Source organism: Talaromyces proteolyticus (genome assembly GCF_021365285.1).
Source record: "Talaromyces proteolyticus strain PMI_201 chromosome Unknown BGW36scaffold_2, whole genome shotgun sequence".
NCBI lineage: Eukaryota > Fungi > Ascomycota > Eurotiomycetes > Eurotiales > Trichocomaceae > Talaromyces > Talaromyces proteolyticus.
In genome coordinates, this window is record NW_025764278.1 from 2,152,228 (window position 1) to 2,170,532 (window position 18,305).

At 45.9% G+C, this 18,305-nt stretch overlaps 7 protein-coding genes across 7 annotated transcripts; 4 read left to right on the forward strand and 3 right to left on the reverse strand.

Annotated features, from left to right (window-relative positions):
* Nucleotides 1-414: 414 nt before the first annotated feature.
* BGW36DRAFT_287451 (uncharacterized protein) lies at nucleotides 415-2,114 on the reverse strand (the record flags this gene model as incomplete). Its single annotated transcript, XM_046210511.1, has 5 exons — nucleotides 415-479; nucleotides 533-849; nucleotides 926-1,252; nucleotides 1,317-1,949; nucleotides 2,008-2,114. 5 exons carry the CDS (start codon nucleotides 2,112-2,114, stop codon nucleotides 415-417), a joined length of 1,449 nt encoding a protein of 482 aa, XP_046076858.1.
* Nucleotides 2,115-2,344: 230 nt separating this feature from the next.
* BGW36DRAFT_370086 (uncharacterized protein) lies at nucleotides 2,345-3,448 on the forward strand. The gene is made up of 2 exons (XM_046215207.1): nucleotides 2,345-2,523; nucleotides 2,574-3,448. The coding sequence occupies exons 1-2, from the start codon at nucleotides 2,491-2,493 to the stop codon at nucleotides 3,441-3,443; spliced, it is 903 nt and encodes a 300-aa protein (XP_046076859.1). The 5' UTR covers nucleotides 2,345-2,490; the 3' UTR covers nucleotides 3,444-3,448.
* Nucleotides 3,449-6,524: 3,076 nt separating this feature from the next.
* BGW36DRAFT_287614 (Alpha/Beta hydrolase protein) lies at nucleotides 6,525-8,112 on the forward strand (the record flags this gene model as incomplete). The annotated part of the gene is made up of 7 exons (XM_046210519.1): nucleotides 6,525-6,745; nucleotides 6,797-6,930; nucleotides 6,991-7,263; nucleotides 7,383-7,569; nucleotides 7,625-7,745; nucleotides 7,807-7,962; nucleotides 8,014-8,112. 7 exons carry the CDS (start codon nucleotides 6,525-6,527, stop codon nucleotides 8,110-8,112), a joined length of 1,191 nt encoding a protein of 396 aa, XP_046076860.1.
* Nucleotides 8,113-8,486: 374 nt separating this feature from the next.
* On the forward strand, nucleotides 8,487-10,019 carry BGW36DRAFT_93065 (uncharacterized protein). The gene has a single exon (XM_046222705.1). It carries the CDS (start codon nucleotides 8,802-8,804, stop codon nucleotides 9,687-9,689), a length of 888 nt encoding a protein of 295 aa, XP_046076861.1. The 5' UTR covers nucleotides 8,487-8,801; the 3' UTR covers nucleotides 9,690-10,019.
* Nucleotides 10,020-10,320: 301 nt separating this feature from the next.
* On the reverse strand, nucleotides 10,321-11,930 carry BGW36DRAFT_370091 (homogentisate 1,2-dioxygenase). The gene has a single exon (XM_046215208.1). It carries the CDS (start codon nucleotides 11,863-11,865, stop codon nucleotides 10,411-10,413), a length of 1,455 nt encoding a protein of 484 aa, XP_046076862.1. The 5' UTR covers nucleotides 11,866-11,930; the 3' UTR covers nucleotides 10,321-10,410.
* A 143-nt stretch (nucleotides 11,931-12,073) lies between these two features.
* Nucleotides 12,074-13,944, forward strand: BGW36DRAFT_370093 (cytochrome P450). The gene has a single exon (XM_046215209.1). The coding sequence runs from the start codon at nucleotides 12,190-12,192 to the stop codon at nucleotides 13,744-13,746; it is 1,557 nt and encodes a 518-aa protein (XP_046076863.1). The 5' UTR covers nucleotides 12,074-12,189; the 3' UTR covers nucleotides 13,747-13,944.
* Nucleotides 13,945-14,522: 578 nt separating this feature from the next.
* On the reverse strand, nucleotides 14,523-16,678 carry BGW36DRAFT_370094 (amidase family protein). The gene is made up of 3 exons (XM_046215210.1): nucleotides 16,289-16,678; nucleotides 15,812-16,239; nucleotides 14,523-15,761 (listed from the first exon to the last, which is right to left on the reverse strand). The coding sequence occupies exons 1-3, from the start codon at nucleotides 16,606-16,608 to the stop codon at nucleotides 14,728-14,730; spliced, it is 1,782 nt and encodes a 593-aa protein (XP_046076864.1). The 5' UTR covers nucleotides 16,609-16,678; the 3' UTR covers nucleotides 14,523-14,727.
* Between the last annotated feature and the right edge of the window lie 1,627 nt (nucleotides 16,679-18,305).

Here is an 18,305-nt window from a genome sequence, read left to right on the forward strand (position 1 = left end):
GCACCTCCCTCCAAGCCTTTAATGCATCAACTGTGCGGTCTGCTATTGCTATTTGTGCTCTAGAGCATAGTGAGGTGGTCAATAGTCAATCGCTGACTTGCTCACTCTTCCGACAGATTGAGAAAGACGGACTTTTTGCTTTTCTTCATCGTTTCTTGAAAGATATTCTAACCTTCTTGGAGAAGTATCCTTGACGACCTGGATATATGTAATTAATTCTCTTTATGAAATACCCTCAATACACGACCTGTTATTTTCCTCATTCTATTCGTTGTTCAGCATCTTTCAATTCTCCTGCATGTATCAGCTGCAAATTGTCTATTGATGGTTCACAATTTCAAGGCAAGATATACTGTTGACTCGACCGTGTGCTGGTTTCACCTACTACACCAACATATGAGAAATAGAGATATACTATTGCTCTATAGATTTCAGAATCCGCGGTGTTGTATCATCATTGAGAAGTTCGAGGTAACGCTCTATAAGGGCTCAGTTAACTAGACCACTTCTCAGAATCTCTTACTCAACCTACCGCAACACAACCACCTTGCGCTCACCATCCGCAAAAAGGTCCTTAGAATTCGTAACCTTTTCAATCCCTCATTCGAATCAATTCCCATCAATAGTCTTTCCGTTACTAGCGCTGCAGTTTTATACACCAGAAAGATTATAAACGGAGGAAGGCGGCTGAAATCTATGGTTTCGGCGCCACTGACAAAAGGTTCAACTGTGGTAGTTACGGCGGTCAGGAGAGAGGTGAGAGATGTTGCAGCTATTTCATTGCAATTCGCAGCTATTTCATCAACAATAGGGACTTTACTGCCGTTTTCGTATGCTAGGAGCAAGCCACTATACGTGCATCAGCGCCACAAACACCTGTTCCTAATCATAGAGATAGCGAAAAGGAGAGAGAGAGTCAACTCACGTATTGCAAAGTTCCAGCCCACCGGAATATATTTTATTCTCATCTCCAATCTCTTTCATTAGAATCGTCTGAAGATTGATTGATGTGTTGACCAACAACAATACTTCTTCCACGTTGAACATGTGCTCCGCGGTGGGATTTTGTAGCGTGGTGTGCATTTTATCGAGTAGGGTGGAGGCTTCGAAGAGACGTGAGAGTCGGCAGACAAGACTTGTGCAATCTCGTTCGAGGAGGGTAGGGCAGAATGTTTCCTTGAGGAGGTCATGGATGTCGGGAGTGAGCAAGCGAGTAAGAGATAGCCGAGATCCGGATTCTATTGCTATGCATCTAGAAAAAGTCAGCCAAGGATAACAGATGATCATGGTTCGATGACATGAAAGGAGGCATATACCTGTCTAGAACATGGATTCCGCACCAGAGAAATACTGCCTCTTGCTTCTTTGCCTCATCGCTTGAAGAGTGAATAGGCGATGTTTGTGAACTAGGATGTATTCCAAGCGCATCGGCTGCTCTGACTGTAGCTGCAATGGAAATATAAGCTGCTGGGTAGAGGCCATGTGCAACTTCGAACAAAGTCACCAAACTCCTTGCTTGGACAAGCTCGAGAGAGTTGGCACCAAAACCTTCGATCAACGAAATCCAACTTTTGGTACATAGGTACAAGGCCTTGAATCTGGAAGGATTATCTCTGTATTCTGAAGAGGGAGGTGGGTTAGTACTAAGCATAATAATGCAGAGGCATAGAATTGTGAAATCGAGCGAAGCTTCGTTCCAGGATGATGGGAGCTGGCCCTGTAATGTGTATGAGATGATGGGAAACCAAGGATCGATTGATTGGGTATATTCAGAGGAAACTTCCTCAGGCGAGATTGATCCGAGTTTTTCTATGATAGTATCTTTGACCTGGCTTGGGGTCAACGTGTCTGAGCTGAGGAGATCTACCCTAGGGGAGGGTGACGGAGTTAGGCGGCTCAGGTCCAAGGGGGGCAATTCAAGTCCTTCGTATTCGCATGTTTGATGAAGTCTGAGATCTAATTGTTAGTAATACTGCTGTAGGTGGCAGGGTTTGATTAGATATTCACCTTAGGCAGAGTCCGCATTCAGGAACAGCTCTGTCGCATCGCCTTTTCTGGTGGCGACATCGCATACAAGCTTTCTTAGAAATGTCCTTCCGGTGACGAGCACTCATTCTGACTGAAATCGACTAGCCACTGTCTTATTCTAATCGATGGATAGTGGGTTGTAAAAAAAGAACTCACCGACTGCGGAGTCCGGCGGGGGTTTGAAGTTTTAAAGGTCTGGGCACTGCGGGTTGTGCGGAGTCTGGAGCGGCAATAATTGCGGGCCTTCAGGGTTTGGGTCCGCATTATGAGACGCTTAGAAATGTGTTGATTACCAATGAAATTCTTTGCGAACTATATTCGCACTTAGTGACAAGAAGGTATAAATATATCGTGTTTCCTGGTATGAAGAATAAGATCAACTGAATCTCATCATATCTCAAAAACATCCGACCAACTTATATCCTCCGAAGCAGTTTCAAGATTCTTCTGATTTCAATCAAGATGAGCGAGATTAGTACAGTTGCGATAGCTGGAGTGAGAACTTTGAAAAATGCACAAAAGGAAATGACTAACATTGTCTACAGGCCTCTGGCACCCTTGGGCCTCACGTTCTCAAAGCACTTGTTGATGCAGGCTTCCAAGTTACAGTTCTCACTCGTGGCAAGCCAGGGACGTATGATTCGAGCATCAAAGTCCTTGAAGTAGATTATACTTCTTTGAAATCTTTGACCGCCGCCCTCAAAGGAATTGATGCCGTCGTGTCAACTGTGGGTGGTGAAGCGATCGAGAGTCAAATTATCCTCATTGACGCCGCTGTTGCCGCGGGCGTGAAACGTTTCATTCCTTCTGAATTTGGCAGCGTTAGCACAAATCCCAAACTTGAAGGCTTTCCATTGTACAGCTCCATGGCCAAGATTCGAAAGCATCTTCAACAGAAGGCGGCAGCTGGCGAGTTGACTTGGACGGTTCTTGTATGCGGTGCCTTCCTAGACTTCTTATTAAACACTCCCATATTGCTGAACTTTGCAAACCATTCTGTAACTCTCATGGATGAGGGAGATAACAGAATTAGTACGACTTCCCTGCCAAAGGTTGGGACGGCTATAGCTGCGATCTTAAAAAACTTTGACGCAACGAAAGACAAAATTGTGCATACATCTGAGGCCATTCTGACTCAAAACCAGTTGTTGGAGTTTGCAAAAGAGATTAATTCTGAAATTAAGTGGGAGGTTAGCAAGGTACAATCGAGTGTGCTTTTGACGGAGAGTCTAGAACAATTTGGCGTTGGAGATCACAGTATGCCAGTTATTATGAAGCTACTGAAAGCCACAGCTCTCGCTGGCGATACGTATGGCGGTGCGTATGATGTGACGGATAATAAGCTACTTGGTATTAAGGAATTGACCGCGGAAGAACTGAAGAAACTTGTTGCCGAGAAGCTCACAGAGAAGTGAATGGGATAGTGAGAGCTAAGACCACATGATGGCGTAGCTACTCGCTGCATTTTCCAAATTAGTCTTACCAATATAGAGGTAATTTAACAACATTTGAAAAGATAGGCTCTTATTTTTATCCTAAGAACTATAATATTGTATGCATGTATCATTCTATATCAATTTTGTGAACTCTCGGTTTATTAGAGCCTGCGCAATATGTAGTATTCTTATGTGAAATATTGTATCTAGACATAAACATTTAGGTAGAATCTTCTATACTACATATTCAATTCTAAAGATCCAGCTATCTATGAACAACCTCGCACAAGGAGTCTCGTGCAAGAGGAAGCCCGCATTTGAGGAACCTTGCATACTCTATATTAGTGGACTAAACTTACACGTATTTGCTTCTGCGGGGTGTCTTTTACGTGTTGGATTTCTCTTTGCGAGAATTCCTATACAACTGGAATTGGGGGTTTTTGTTCGCGCAGATATTGCTAAGGCAAGCAGAACCGAAACCCATGATTACCTTAATCCCGCTTGACTGAAAATCTAGAGGTCTAAAAGAAATCGAATTGAAAATTGAATTAAAATAGAAGATACCATGAGTGGATATTACAGAAAAAAAGACTAAATTCGGCACTATATTTGATTGGAGCCACAAAGACTTCTATTGGATTACTAGTAGCTGAGGCCAATATCTTCAATGTTACGACAGTAATTTCAGACTCAGAAAAATGAAAGGCAAGCTTTAGATGAACAGGCAATGTATATGACACGTCAATTTCAGTTTGCCCATATAAAGCAGGAGAAAGGTAACCAAAGATATCAATTGATGCGAATGGTTCGTTCAATAGTGAAGCGACTTGAGCTTTGGAAACCGTTCCTCAAGTTTTCGCATGGTATTGGCTCTTGCATTCGCCTTAGAATGCTCAACAAGTGGGCTAAAGAACCCTATACACAATCCAGCCATGAAAAACAGACGCACCAACTACGACCAGCGGTGGCGCAGCGGCGAGGACGCCTAATAAACCTACTCCCTATCCTCCCATAGCGTTTTTTCCCGCAGTAGAATACCAGTCTATCTCTATTAAAGCCCGTCGAAGTGATTTCATGAGATTCTGAAGAAATCTGACCACGTCCAAGGATGGCGGTAATATGATGTGAGCGAGGCGGATTGCGAGGTCGTGGCAGTTCCAGAAAACAGGCATGTACATCCAGTCTCGTCGAAGATTCGTATAGACTAGAAATTTCGAGTTAGCTTTGAAGAACAACAGTTTTGTCGATTGCCTTCTTGCTTTTTGTGATTTCCTCATCGGGCATATTTGTCCGCCCTATCGCCTTCTCACTATCTATTTTTTCAATCTCTTCATCCCGCCAAATCCTGCACGCATTTAAGTCGACAGCTTTCATACTGCATGTACTCCTGCTGCTTATAGACGGTGCCATCAGTGTAGAATCTCAAGGATGATCCCAGAACTTTGCACTTCTGAACTTTTCGAATAAGCTGACGGAGGCGTTCTCCCAGATCTCACGATCTATCACGCACAGGACGTAATTCTTATTCATGGCATACCATTATCGGCGCTATGTACCGACGGCAGCTTAACGGTGTTCATACACCAAACCACGATGACTATCTGAGATCGAAACCCTCTGATAATGAATCTGAGGGTCTATATACATAATATGTAAGGGGTTGTTCCTGTCTATCTCGCCTCTGCCTTCTCTGCCTTTTCTGTTTTTGCTCACTTGTTAGTGTTCGAGATGCGAAGTCGTGTTTCGGGTCATTCTGAATATACGAGACAATTTACATCCATTGAGGCCAGTTCATGATGTAGTTTGAACGATGTGTAGCGAAAACACTTTAAGTAGCAAGATAGAGTGTGAAATTACCTTTTCTTAATACGGAGTGTCTTCTTAGATGAGTAGTTCCCAGGTCCTCCTCCACGAGGTGAGAGTTGACCATCATTTTCTCCTTGAACGGATTCTCGGTCCATTCTTGAGTCAATAGCGGAGCAAGTGAAGTGTACAAAATATCCGGCTGTAGAAGAATATTATTTTATAAAAGAATGAACATGGAAGAGAGTATGATCCAGGAGCCCATGGGTTTTAGGTAAATATTTTCATTGCAAGAGAACAAAAGCGGGAAAGTTTCACATCTCAATTGTCGGCAAGGGTGCATTACACGGAGCAAAGCCAAACCATACACTCTACCTTTTTCCGGGCTTAATTGGACTTCCAGTATCTTGGTTAACCGGCTGATGTTCCATCTCGTTTTATGCTCGCGCTAGTTTCGGAGCTTATTTTCGGAGGTGGACTATGCATAAAAATAATAAATCCGCTGGATACTCTCCCCCTTCCTTTTTCTTTGATGGACTCTACTTTTTTTTGTCGGTTTATTTTTCACCTTCGTTTCTCCTACTTATAGAAATGATTTAAGTATTTCCCAGTACTCTTGAAAGTATGCATATTACATCAAGAGTGAACTGTAAGTCATACTGAGGTATGTCGAGGTATAATTTAAAAGGACAACTGAGTCTCACACACGTTTCCTAGGAGTAACTGAACAAAGTAACCAAGAAAAGTCTTCAGGCAACAAGGAATTGAATCAACCAAGTCAGAAAGATCCTGTATAGAGCCATACCAAGACACACCATTATAGATAGGGTTATTTTGCTGACCATCTGTAATATTATAATAAGATGTAGATAGGAGCAAGATCACAGAAGAGGTGGCCATGAATGCAGCGAGTAATGAGAACTTCGGCAAGGACATGGTGCAGTTCCTTCATGACTATATAAAGTGCATTGGTATTATTGGTATATTAACATATAAATTTCTTGTACTTGAAGCTCAATAAAGTGTGCTTATCGTTTCAAGATAGATGCTAGCGAGACCGTCCGCATACCAGAGAGTGTGCGGAGTGGCTGTCCAGACTAAGAGATTCTATCCTTGGTATTAAGTGGTGAGGGCTCCGGGGGCGAGTACTTGTTTGGTCAACGGTGAGACAGGACCCCCGCACAGCCCGTGACTCGGCAGCTCAACATAAGACAGATTAAGCATACTGTAAGACATACACTTCACACTTCACACACCATGTCTCTCCCATTCAGCACTCTACCCTCCAGCGCGAGGGTCTCCGCTACCCCCTTCAAGGCAGCCATCCCCAAGACCAAGCTCTCCGAGCTCAAGACGCTGATCGAGCTCGCAAAGCTTGCGCCGCACACGTACGAGAACTCGCAGACAGGCTGTCGCTATGGCATAACGACGGACTGGATCGCCACTATTCGAGACCAGTGGCTGGGATCCTATCATTGGTACTATGAGCTCTACTCAAAACAGAGAAAGACCCTAACATTCATTCCTAGGACAACATCCGAAGATCACATCAATAGCTTCCCGCAGTTCACAACCGATGTGGAAGGTCTCACGATCCATTTTGTAGCCTTCTTTTCTGAGAAGAAAGACGCGGTGCCTATCTTATTTCTTCATGGATGGCCCGGTAAGCCTGATTATTATTATCACCGATCTACCTCCCGCATGGATTGATCTATCTGAATAGGAAGTTTTCTGGAGTTTCTCCCCATGCTTCAGATGTTTCGGGAGGAGTTCACCCCAGATACTCTGCCGTACCACTTGATCGTGCCCTCATTGCCAGGCTTCACCTTTTCGTCTGGGCCTCCCTTGGATCGAAACTTTGAGATCTCCGACATCGCCAGGGTTATGGACCAGCTGATGAAAGATATCGGTTTTGAGAGTGGATATATTGCTCAGGGTGGCGACATTGGCAGTCGGATAGCTAGGAACTTGGCTGTAGACCATGATAGCTGCAAAGGTATATATTCTGCTCTGTAACAGAAGGAGAGATGCACCTGGATCTAACAGCTGACAGCGGCGCACCGTGAGTACTTCCTTCCCAATGACCGAGTTAGAACCAATGCCAATAGAAGCAAGTCAATGTTTGTGCCATGAGGCGGCCTGACGGCATGACTGATGACCGCCTCGATGCTTTTGAAAAGCGCGGTGTTCAAAGAATGTCAGATTTCGTAACTACAGGATCTGCATACGCTATGGAACATGGCACACGTCCGAGTACTATCGGCCATGTGCTCTCCACTAGCCCGGTTGCTCTCCTTGCGTGGTATGCTATGAATTATCCCTGCGAGAAACAGTTTGAGTATACTAACACCTGACAGGATTGGCGAGAAGTTCCTGGAATGGGTCGACGATCCTCTCCCCCCTGAAGTGATCCTGGAATCAATCACTCTGTACTGGTTGACCGAGACGTTTCCTCGAGCAATCTACACCTATCGTATGGTACGTTTATTGTCTTTATCGGCCATCAACTACTTGTTTAAATCACTTTTAATATCTCCAGCTCTATCCTCCGCCACCCATCCCGATTAACAATGATCCCCGCTGGTATATCCACAAGCCTCTTGGATTTTCCTCCTTCCCCATGGAGCTTGCACCGGTCCCCCGCTCATGGGTGGAGACGACGGGCAACTTGGTGTACTGGAGGCAGCACCAAAAGGTAATTTGTATTCCCAGAGATTTAGAGCAGATGCTAATGAATATTGGTTAGGGTGGACACTTTGCAGCGCTGGAACAGCCTCGAGAGCTAAAGACCGACGTCACCAAGTTTGTTGACCAGGTGTGGCCGGGAATAGTGGGATTCACCTGAATATGCTTGGATCATATGATAATAGCGGTAGGCATATCCGTGATCAAGACCAGGCAGCTGCAACAATTGGCCAATCACATCACAGTGCCACACATTCTATTTCCAAATATAAAAATTGGCCGGTGATCATAGTAACCCTACAACGCTCCTCCTTTTGCGAAGCGATTGAACATATGCGTGTAAAAGATGACATTCCGTAGGATATGTACAGCTTTATCTTAAAAGGATTCAGTGCCCAGCGAGGACGGAGGATCGTTCCGCCGCGAACGCCAATTGATTCATCCTGGTGGGACAGCTTGGAGATATCCAAGGACATCCTACCAGAAGCAGTTACAGGGGCGCCTGACACCGCCTTCCATGCCGGAAATATAGAGCGGAGCCATCGAATCTTGATTCTCTATCCTCTATTGGTTGAAGACGCTTCGGATTATTATTTCCAGGATCTGCTTCTCCGTAGGTGTGCTGGGTGCACGCACACTGTTCCGTCCCGGTACGGTTTTCCCCCTCACTTCGTTTCAGGGCATGCGGGCAGCGCTTAAGTTGCATTGCTTGATCCCGAAAGCCTTATCGACTATACCACACACTCCAACCAGCAATTATATCTGCCTTCTCGTGATCAAAACATCTCACATAATTGTAGTCCGAGAAAACGGCACACCTGTTCACCGACCACTCAACCAAAGACAGATATGAGTACAGGCAACCAAGATGCGCCCTACCAACGTCCTGATCCGCTTGCAATATTCCCTTTGGTTGCTAGGCGCCCTCTTCAAGGGTTACCATCGAAGGTAATCTCCCATAACTCTACATATGAATTTTATGGACCCTTCGACCAAACTCAGCTGGCTGTGTCGGCTAGCGAATATATTGTGTCCCGATCGGATGCAAGCCGCAAAACTATTTCTGCTGAACTGAACCGTTTTCTTACGGTAGCTGCTCAAGACTGCTACAGAACAGCTAGTCCGGCCGATAGATCTGATATAATACAATCTTGCTGGTTAACAATCCGAGCTTATTCTGCAACATATGAGTTCAAACAGCCCAGATGGCATCGCGATGGGCGAATGTTTGATTGTACATGCTTCGAGCGAACGATACCTCATTCCAAGTACGCTTTTACTCTGTTGGGCCCATCAACCTTGGCTCTGTCGCCCAGCGCCCAGTTAGATGAAGCATTTGATACTGCGAGAAGAGTATGGCAGGAAGATAATAGAGATTTGCTTGAAAAGAGTTGGAAAGAGGGTATACAGTCCCAAATAAGGCTTTCAGAAAAGGAAAGACCTTTTCTAATTGAGCGTTTACGAAAATTCGACCCGGTACCCTTGAAGCCCACCCAGATCATCCGGTTTTCTTGGGGACAGCCTGATTCTCCAGTCCACTCTGAACCAGACTCTTCTGCAACGGACCGGATTTCGTCAGTATTTTATTTGGGAGTGAAAAAGAAATCAAAGATATGTGCGAAATCAGAGAAAAGAAGTACAGTGAGAAAGAAAATTAATTTGAGGGGGGAAAAACCAAAAAAAAAAAGGAAAGTGACACCTGAAGGGAAAAACGTAGAACAAGGATTAGTAATGTGATCAACGATAGGGACCATGATCATGCGCAGTTTCTTTCCACCGTAAGAAATTATTTCTATTCGTTTCCTTAAGAACAGCCTCCAGGTCTCACTCGAAGGCTGCCGTGGTCAGATAGATGGCCTGTCGTACCTACTCACCACCAAATGCCTTCAATCTAGTTAACTAGTTAAATACGTCATATGACTCAGCCTAAATTACCATGAAGGTAACAAAAATGCCCACAACTTTCAGTGCCACTATTCGTATTGCAGAATGAAAATGGAATAGATTCGGAGTTAAAGGGTCACTATACAGGCAGCTTTAGTGCAGAGAATGACATGAAAAAGCAAGAAATTTTGTGAGTCGGCGTTCGTTGCCGTTGAGCCAGTATAAAGTGTTGGTTAATATGATTATCAATCAATTATATGTCAACTAGTACATTATTATATATACCCTAGCTGGTCGGTAACGCGTATTATATTCGTACTAAGTGACCCCCTACAGCATTTCCATTTCAGCACTAAGATCCGTAATAATTGTGCTAATCTCAACTCCAATGATGCCTTTCTACGCGAAATAGGTCAACTATTTCACATTTGACACTCATGGAGGTGAATACGCATATACAGAATAGAGTATAGGAACCGGACATTCATAGGAGTAGACAATAGATGCATTTTTGGTGCTTGAAAGCTCCCTATCATTTCTCAAATGGCTGAAGAGACTGAAAAATTATACTTCCCTAAAATTTATTCAATTTGTCAAGAGGAGGCAGCCCGGCCTTAATGAGATCCTGATTCACCTCTGACAAATGATCTAAGAAACCCCCTGACCAATCATCCCACAAATCTTCTCTCTGCTCCTGCAATTTTCCAGTCCTTTCCAACGCATATTTAGTCAGTGATATATGGCCCGAAATATGCATCATAAACGCTATAGCCCTCTCATTCACCCTCAAAGGCGGCAAATCTGCACTCGTCGCCTCCTTCCATCGTTTATACGACTCTCCATGTGGCATAAAACTTGGCTCATATGTTAATCCGCCTGGCTCTAAATGTGTCGCTGAGCCGGTCCATGTTCCGTATATCATACCCATCAGCTCAGTGGCGACATTGCGGTGGTAGTAAGGCGGGCGGAAGGTATTTGTAGTGACATTCCATTTGGGTGTGAAAACAAGAAGCTCTGTTAATGCAATACTAGAGACCTTAGATGGCGCCGTCAGCACGCAGTATATGGATGGATCGCTTTGTTCTCGATCGACAGTGGCTGAGTTGATGAATTTCTCCAGCGCGTACTTGTACGGAGTGTAGTTTCCATGCCAAGCGACTACGTCAAAAGGGGTATGATTCTGCTCATACCCAAACAATTCGCCAGCAAGCTTGACCACAATCTCCCAGGTATTACTGTGATCAATATCGAAGCTGGCAACGGGGATCTCGAAATCACGAGGCATGGCCATTCCATTAGACCCAATGGGTCCCAATTCAGGGAGCACGTAATGACTTCCGTAGATTTCTTGAATATAACCCCGTCCAATGCCATCCGGCAACGATACCTTGATACGCACACCGGCAGGAATTACAACCAATTCACCAGGCTGAACCATCAGCCGTCCGAATTCTGTCTGAATGTCTAACCGGCCTTCCTGTGGGAGGATAAGCATCTCGCCATCATTGTTGCAAAATGCCTTGTTCTGCATCGATGTGTTCGCCATATAGACGTGAACAGCCAGGCCCTCCTTCAATGAAGGTTCTCCATGCCCAGCGATCGTCTTCAGACCGCCGATGAAGTCTACAGGCTGCGAAGGCTCCGGTAACGGAAACTTGTCCCATCCCATGTCTTGTGGAGTGAAGATCGTATTAGGGTTTAGAGCAGAGAAGACAGCTTCTAGGTCCGGGTTCTTGGGCCATCTCTTCAAAGGTTTATGGACGACCGAAGGCTTGATGCGATAGAACCATGCATGGAGCTGTGACGCACGCGGTGCGACAAAGGGCGTGCCATTGAGTTGTTCCGATACAAGATCGTATTTGCAACGCTGGGGAGTATTCTGGCCCAAAGGCAATGTTCCTGGAATAGCCTCTGTTGCGAACCTGTTCCCAAACCCCACCTGGTAACAGTAGGGATCTGAGGGGGTTGGAGTTGTCGTAAAGGCGCCGCGAGCTAAAGCGCTAGACGGGGCTATAGAGGGGGCAGACATCGAGATGTATGTCGATTTGAAGATGAAGGTACCACATCTGAGTTCCGCATGGTGCCTTATTTGAAGTCAACAGTTTTAGTTAACCGTTGATTTTAATCCGAACTGCCTATATCCTACGTCGCACAAGATCCCCGCTTTATGCAGGCGGATATGATACGTCACCAGCAGTTGCCGGGTCAATTCTCCCACTTCAACCACCTTATTTGATGGATATATATGGCAGAATCAACTGCGTCATTCTTTGATCCTTGCCTGGTGTGACCGATGGCAAGGACTGTATAATACGACTCGTGGGTGACACGTAAAGACTTCCACACCGCTTCCATGTATGCCGCGCTGCCTCTTCTAGCGACCGCCGTGGTTCTCTGGGCCATCTATCCTCACTTCAAGAAACGAGATTTACCCTTACCACCAGGACCTCCAGGCGAGCCGATCATAGGACATCTTCGAGTTATTCCTCAAGACCATCCCGAGCACCAGTACACGCAATGGGGCAAAGACTACAAATCCGACATTCTCTCTTTCAACGTCTTGGGACGGCCCATCGTAGTCGTGAATAGCATTGAAGTAGCCCACGATCTGCTCGATAAGAGAGGAGCCAACTATGCCGACCGCCCGCGATTCGTACTTTTCGAAGTGATGGGCTGGGGTGTTACCCTGACCTTCTTACGATGGTCCCCGCAGTTTCGCCTACACCGTAAATTGCTCCAGCAATCCTTCACGCAATCAGCCTGCAAGACATACAGGCCGATCCAGATTGAAGAAGCTCGACGCGCGATCAAGGCAATCCTTCATCAACCAGAGAAATGGGAGGGTCTTCTGCGAAATTTCTCAACCGCAGTGGTGCTGCGTATCGGGTTTGGTATTGATGTCCAAGAACAGAATGACCCGTATGTGAAAATGGCGATTGACGTGGAGGAAGCAACTGGCGAGGGTGGTGTTCCGGGGTTTTCGATTGTCGATATGTTTCCTTTACTTCGGTATCTTCCGAGCGTTTGTGCTGTCTTGGACATATTCAAACCGCTTGCACATGCTCGGCGAACGAAGGCTTCTATCCAGAGACTCCATGATGCACCATGGGATGCCACTGAACCTTTGATCCGTGCCGGAAAGGCCACTTTCCCATCCTTCATGCGCACTCACTTCGGTCGCTATCTCGAAAATGAGGGCAAAAACATGCCTAATGAAGCGACAGTCGCCGATCTTAAGGGTGCCGCCGGAGCGATTTCCATCGCGGGTGGAAATACTACCTGGTCGACTATTATCGTTGCCATCCTGAATCTGATGCTCAACCCTGATATACAGGCGAAGGCTCAAGCGGAACTCGACCGTGTGATTGGGATCGATGAGAAGGGGGATATCTTACGATTACCGACCTTTGAAGACCGCGCAGAATTGAAGTATTTGGAGCATACCATCCAAGAGACAACACGCTGGGCACCGCTCTCGCCTGTGGGAGTTCCACACGCGACGGTTGAAGATGATACTTACAAGGGATACCATATCCCGAAAGGCTCGGTGGTGTTTGCGAATGCATGGGCTATGACACATGATGAGCGGTACTACTCTTCACCAGATGAATTTAATCCTGATCGATACATTCCTATCGCAGAGGGTGGGAAAGGGGAGCCTTTCCCAGAGGGGCCATTTGGTTTCGGACGGCGAGTGTGTCCTGGGCAGCACCTAGCATTGGCTGGCGTTTATATTTTGCTGGCGACTCTGCTAGCGACAATGGATTTGAAACGCCCAGTGGATAAAGATGGGAATATTATTAAACAGACCGTCTCGTTTACCAATGGATTAAGCGGTGTTCCAGATACTTTCCAGTGTGTGATTAAGCCGAGATCGGAGAAGGCTAGAGAGCTGTTGATACAGGGCTAATGGATCGATGTTAGGGTTGTTCGCCATAAATAGTTGGTTTATGTTGAAGATACAACATGGATAGTTCTAAATAAGCCACATGTACGTACATATTAATGTATTTGAGTTGAAGTTCTAAGGTGGTTACTTAATTTCAGAAATTAGTATAGCTCAGAATATTTATTAGCCTTATTATAGACTGGTAAAGATATAGATAATATGACATCTTGAAGTTTAGGACGAGTAGACTGACTTTCGCACCGGAACTTGTATAGGAACAGACCTTTCGTTTGTGGATAATGGCATGGCATGTGTCAGTCCTGGCAACCTTTCTATATGGGGGAGTCGTAAAGAGGAATCACCATTCTCAATGTTCTCGTTTTTTGGCGCAACGGCTCAGTGAGTGAATGCTCCCGTGAACGAGGTCGCGCATAATATAGGGTGGCCGGAACACATTGATAATCAATATAAAGATACTTAACATGAATGGAGGACTTGAATACCAGCATTAGGTCTTCAACACAATTGGGATGTTCAATGGCGCCTCCGAAGGAAGTAATGGTGGAAAAAGCACTCGTAGCGTTGCTTGAGTGGTGAGACAGCAATGAGTGCTACGGTTGGTGCGAGAAAATCAAGGTTAGAGAATACAGCCGGTCTTTGTGGGTAGGGCTCGCGGAGGTGGCTCTAGTCTCTTTCTCTTCCTTCGGTCGTTCCAGGTCATGTATGTGTCTAGAGCGACTTAGCTTCTTTACACTATTTCTTGTTATCAAATCCGAGTACTAGCTCTCAGATATCCTAATCTATAGTATATAATTATTTTTCTGATTGAGATATCTCTCCAGCTCTTTACAGATCCAAAAGTGGCTTAGGTCCATTTCAGATATCAAAGGAGTTTCCATCCTTGAAGCTGAGAAAGGAACCGTGGGCATTGAAACTGGTGTGAGGGCCCAGAGTACATATTACAATATGATAAAGCATCCTATCTACTGAGTATATACAAGGCTAAGCATTGATGAGAGGAATATTTCGATCTAGATAGCCACTCCATGTAGGTAGGGTCCGCTTCCAAGGGGTATTGGAAGAAACTTGCAGGTCCTCAATTGCACTGGCGTACTTTATGAGCGTCGCTTCCGAGAATGCGGTGCCCATGAGTGCCAGACCATAGGGCATCTTCGACTCCTTGTTGGTTCCAGCAGGAAGCGTAATGACTGGGTATCCTGCCTGGGCCGCAATCTGGTACGTAGGGCCGAAGTCGGGAGGCACCAACAAAGCAGTCAAGTTGTGACCGTTAGAGTGCAGAGCTGCGTCAATACCATCTTCCCGGCTCGTGCGTTGACAGTAGCTCAGCGCCTGCCAGTATGTCTCATTCATGATACCTTTAGTTGCCAGCGAGGCGAGGAATCCATCTTGACCGGACGCAAAAGCTGGGTTCACCCCAGGAAGACCACCCTCACTTCCAACGTTGTCGATATTGTACTGGACCAAATCTTCGAGCGAGCGCATGTTCGTGTTGTTTAATTCGGCGAGATAACTATTGATGTTGTTGTAGAAGTCGACCTTGACGTACGTATATTCCGATTCGTTGGGGTATCCGCGCTGTGTTCCATAATCCCAGTTCCACCCCTGGGGATCGACAATATCTTTGTAGGATAGAAGCTCGGTTCCGTTGATGATGGTCGCCCCAGCAGAACGAATCAGATCCAAAAGCTCCACGAGCTGAGCGTTTTGTGTCGGGTCGTTGTACTGCCAAAAGGACAACCACGGGAGTCCGAATACAGCGCCTTTGAGCACAGACTTTTTTGTTATAAATTGGGTATAGCCTCCCCGGGGGGGTTTGCCCTCCTGAGCGAAGGTATAATTATCGCGAGGGTCGATGCCGTAGATGGCATCTAAGACGTAGGTTGCATCACGGACCGTCTTTCCAAAGCAGCCGACAGAATCCTGGTGAGTTGACTCGGGAATGACACCAGCTCGAGAGGTCAGACCGACAGTAGGTTTGATGCCGACAACGGCACTTCTTTCAGCAGGGTTGATCACTGCACAAATTAGTCCCAGCCAGTAAAACCAGCTCAACGGTGTGACTCACCACTGCCATCAGTTTCCGTCCCAAGTGCGAAAGGCACCTGGTTGGATGTAACTGCAACGCCGGAACCCGAGCTACTCCCTCCAGGATTGACAGTAAAGTTGTAAGGATTCCGGCACTGGCCACCCCGTCCGGAGTATCCTTCAGAATAGTCGTTTGAGCGCATGTCCGCCCACTCACTGAGAGCGGCCTTGCCTAGCAGCACCGCACCGGCCTGACGTAGACGATACACAACATGGGCATCACGAGGGACCACGGAGCCGACTAGAGCCCAACTACCGGCAGTGGTTTCCATCTTGTCCTTGCTGGCAATATTGTCTTTGACCAGAAAGGGAATTCCGTGCAGAGGCCCTCGGACAATTCCCCGCTGGCGTTCTTCGTCCAAAACTTTCGCGATCTCCATTGCATCGGGATTGTATTGTAGGACAGCACTATATTTGTTAATAGCGAAGACCGCCTGGGAGAAGATCTATGATTTACTTCAAATACGGCTGCAACTGGTAGATCCGTTCAAAGTAACACTCGAGCAGTTGGACGCCAGTCAATTTGCCTGACTTGAGCTCCACCTGGATTTCATCGATACTGGCCTCTTCTAATTTGAAGCCATTACAAAGGCGCATAGGGAAGATATCGGTGCCATTAGCACCCAGCTGGGGGAAATCATACGGATATGGGTGGTTGTCGATTTGCTGGGTGACCAGAGTATCGGTATCGTTGTCACTGGATGCAGTGGTCGTGGAGGCCAAACTCCAGGCAGCTGCGGCTGCAGCCAGGAGGCAAGATGCAACCGACGGCATCATTAAACCTTGGAGACTTGCAACGTGGGAACAGAAAACAGAAAAGAAAGACAACGAGCGAAAGGGTTTAAAGGGAGAGAGTGGAATGAAGGTACACAGAGCAGGCGGAGTACAAGCTAACTAGTTACGCGACAGGTGCAGGTACCAGAGTCTAGTGCTGTAATCCACACGCCCCTGCATCCTAATAGGTCAACAAAAGTACTTCCGTATATGGAGTTAAAATTAAGTTTAATAAATTAGCAATGATATAAATTACCAAAATCCATTATCTTTATCGATATTTCTGACTTCTCTTTTTCTTATTTTACTACAAACATGCAATTCTAAATAACAAATGCTATAATATGTTAATCCTAAGTAGACTGTTTTAGCGAGCACATGTCGCTCTGAACATATAGATAGATGATTATGTGTTGGAACTTCCTCTGGGATCTAGGGTTCCGCGACCCGTTGTCCAGGTATATAACCGATCCAGAAGCTCTGGTTCCACTTAGTCTGCTTCGTATGCCCCAATATTCTCATGGATTCATTCCTAAGATCACGTTTACCATTTTCTGTCATTCCCAAAATAGCGAGCATGCGCATGAGCTCTCATAATTCTAATGACGCCACTGCTCAGGAGCATATCAAGTTATCTCAATCTATGATTCTGCATGGTGAAGTTATAGTTTTCCATGCCTCGTCCTTCTTCATATCGTTGTCCTGTACAACTCTGACCTTCTCTTACCTGTTTCGTTATTCACCGTAAAGAACTCGGTGTTGCATTAACTACCGAGCCATTTTTCTCTCCTTTGGTCGACAAAACGTTTTTAGAGAGTCCAGAGCGGCTCTCGCAGAGGCTTATAGACCAACATAGATGGCAGTCTAGAGGTCCAGTCACCTCAAAGCTCTCGAGGCAGGTTCGGACAATGCCACGGCCGCGGTATGATACGGTTTGTCGCCCAATTTGCTCTTCAATGACACGCTCATGACCAACGTCATCACCATTGCGATCATTTATTATTTTCAGTGTTATAAAACGTTCAGACCGAATTCCAGCCCCAGAATGCAATTCTCCATTACTGGCACGAATAGTGCGTCCTTAAGCTTATAAAATCCTGTTTTAGGATCTTCTTGTGGATCGAACTGCGGGTTCATGACAACTTGCATACCGCCACTGCAGTAAAATCACATCTCCATCTGAGGTTTTCCCCCGCCCGTTTCCGTTTACTCTCTCTCACAGCTGAGCCCTGCATCAAATTCGATTCATTTTTAGGGCGATCGGCAAATACAGAACCAATCGAATACCTTTTGCAGTCCGCTTCTGTCCGCGCGAATCTGCTCACGACGGTGGCTAGCTGATTGCTCCAATGCTTTGTCATTGATGCTGGCAAAAGTCGCTTTATAATTGGTATAATATGAATGCCAGCTTCTCTATTATATTCGCCTAAGATACAATCGACTTTTTCTATCAAAGAGTTGTGGATTGTAAAATAGTTTATTTATTTCCCATTCACCTAACAGCGTAACAGCTCAACTGGGGCCTGCAAGCGTCCTATATGATAGCTCCGCTGATGAGTCGTGATAGTTTGCGTTACCTTGTCTATTATGAGCTGTCCGATAGATCGGACATATGTTTTATCACCGACGGCCTTTTCCCAGTCTTTGATCGATGAAAATGACGGGTCGGGATGTGCATGGCGGGGTTGAGCTGCATGTAT

What these genes read in the sequence shown, in the direction of transcription:
- BGW36DRAFT_370094 (XM_046215210.1), bottom strand. Translation starts at nt 16,608, where the DNA reads ATGATGCCGTCGGTTGCATCTTGCCTCCTGGCTGCAGCCGCAGCTGCC. An exon ending in CAGTTGCAGCCGTATTTGAA is followed by an intron (nt 16,240 to 16,288) that starts GTAAATCATAGA and finishes TAACAAATATAG; the next exon opens with TGCTGTCCTACAATACAATC. An exon ending in GACGGAAACTGATGGCAGTG is followed by an intron (nt 15,762 to 15,811) that starts GTGAGTCACACC and finishes TAATTTGTGCAG; the next exon opens with TGATCAACCCTGCTGAAAGA.
- BGW36DRAFT_370086 (XM_046215207.1), top strand. Translation starts at nt 2,491, where the DNA reads ATGAGCGAGATTAGTACAGTTGCGATAGCTGGA. An exon ending in GTACAGTTGCGATAGCTGGA is followed by an intron (nt 2,524 to 2,573) that starts GTGAGAACTTTG and finishes CATTGTCTACAG; the next exon opens with GCCTCTGGCACCCTTGGGCC.
- BGW36DRAFT_370091 (XM_046215208.1), bottom strand. Translation starts at nt 11,865, where the DNA reads ATGTCTGCCCCCTCTATAGCCCCGTCTAGCGCTTTAGCTCGCGGCGCC.
- BGW36DRAFT_370093 (XM_046215209.1), top strand. Translation starts at nt 12,190, where the DNA reads ATGTATGCCGCGCTGCCTCTTCTAGCGACCGCCGTGGTTCTCTGGGCC.
- BGW36DRAFT_93065 (XM_046222705.1), top strand. Translation starts at nt 8,802, where the DNA reads ATGAGTACAGGCAACCAAGATGCGCCCTACCAACGTCCTGATCCGCTT.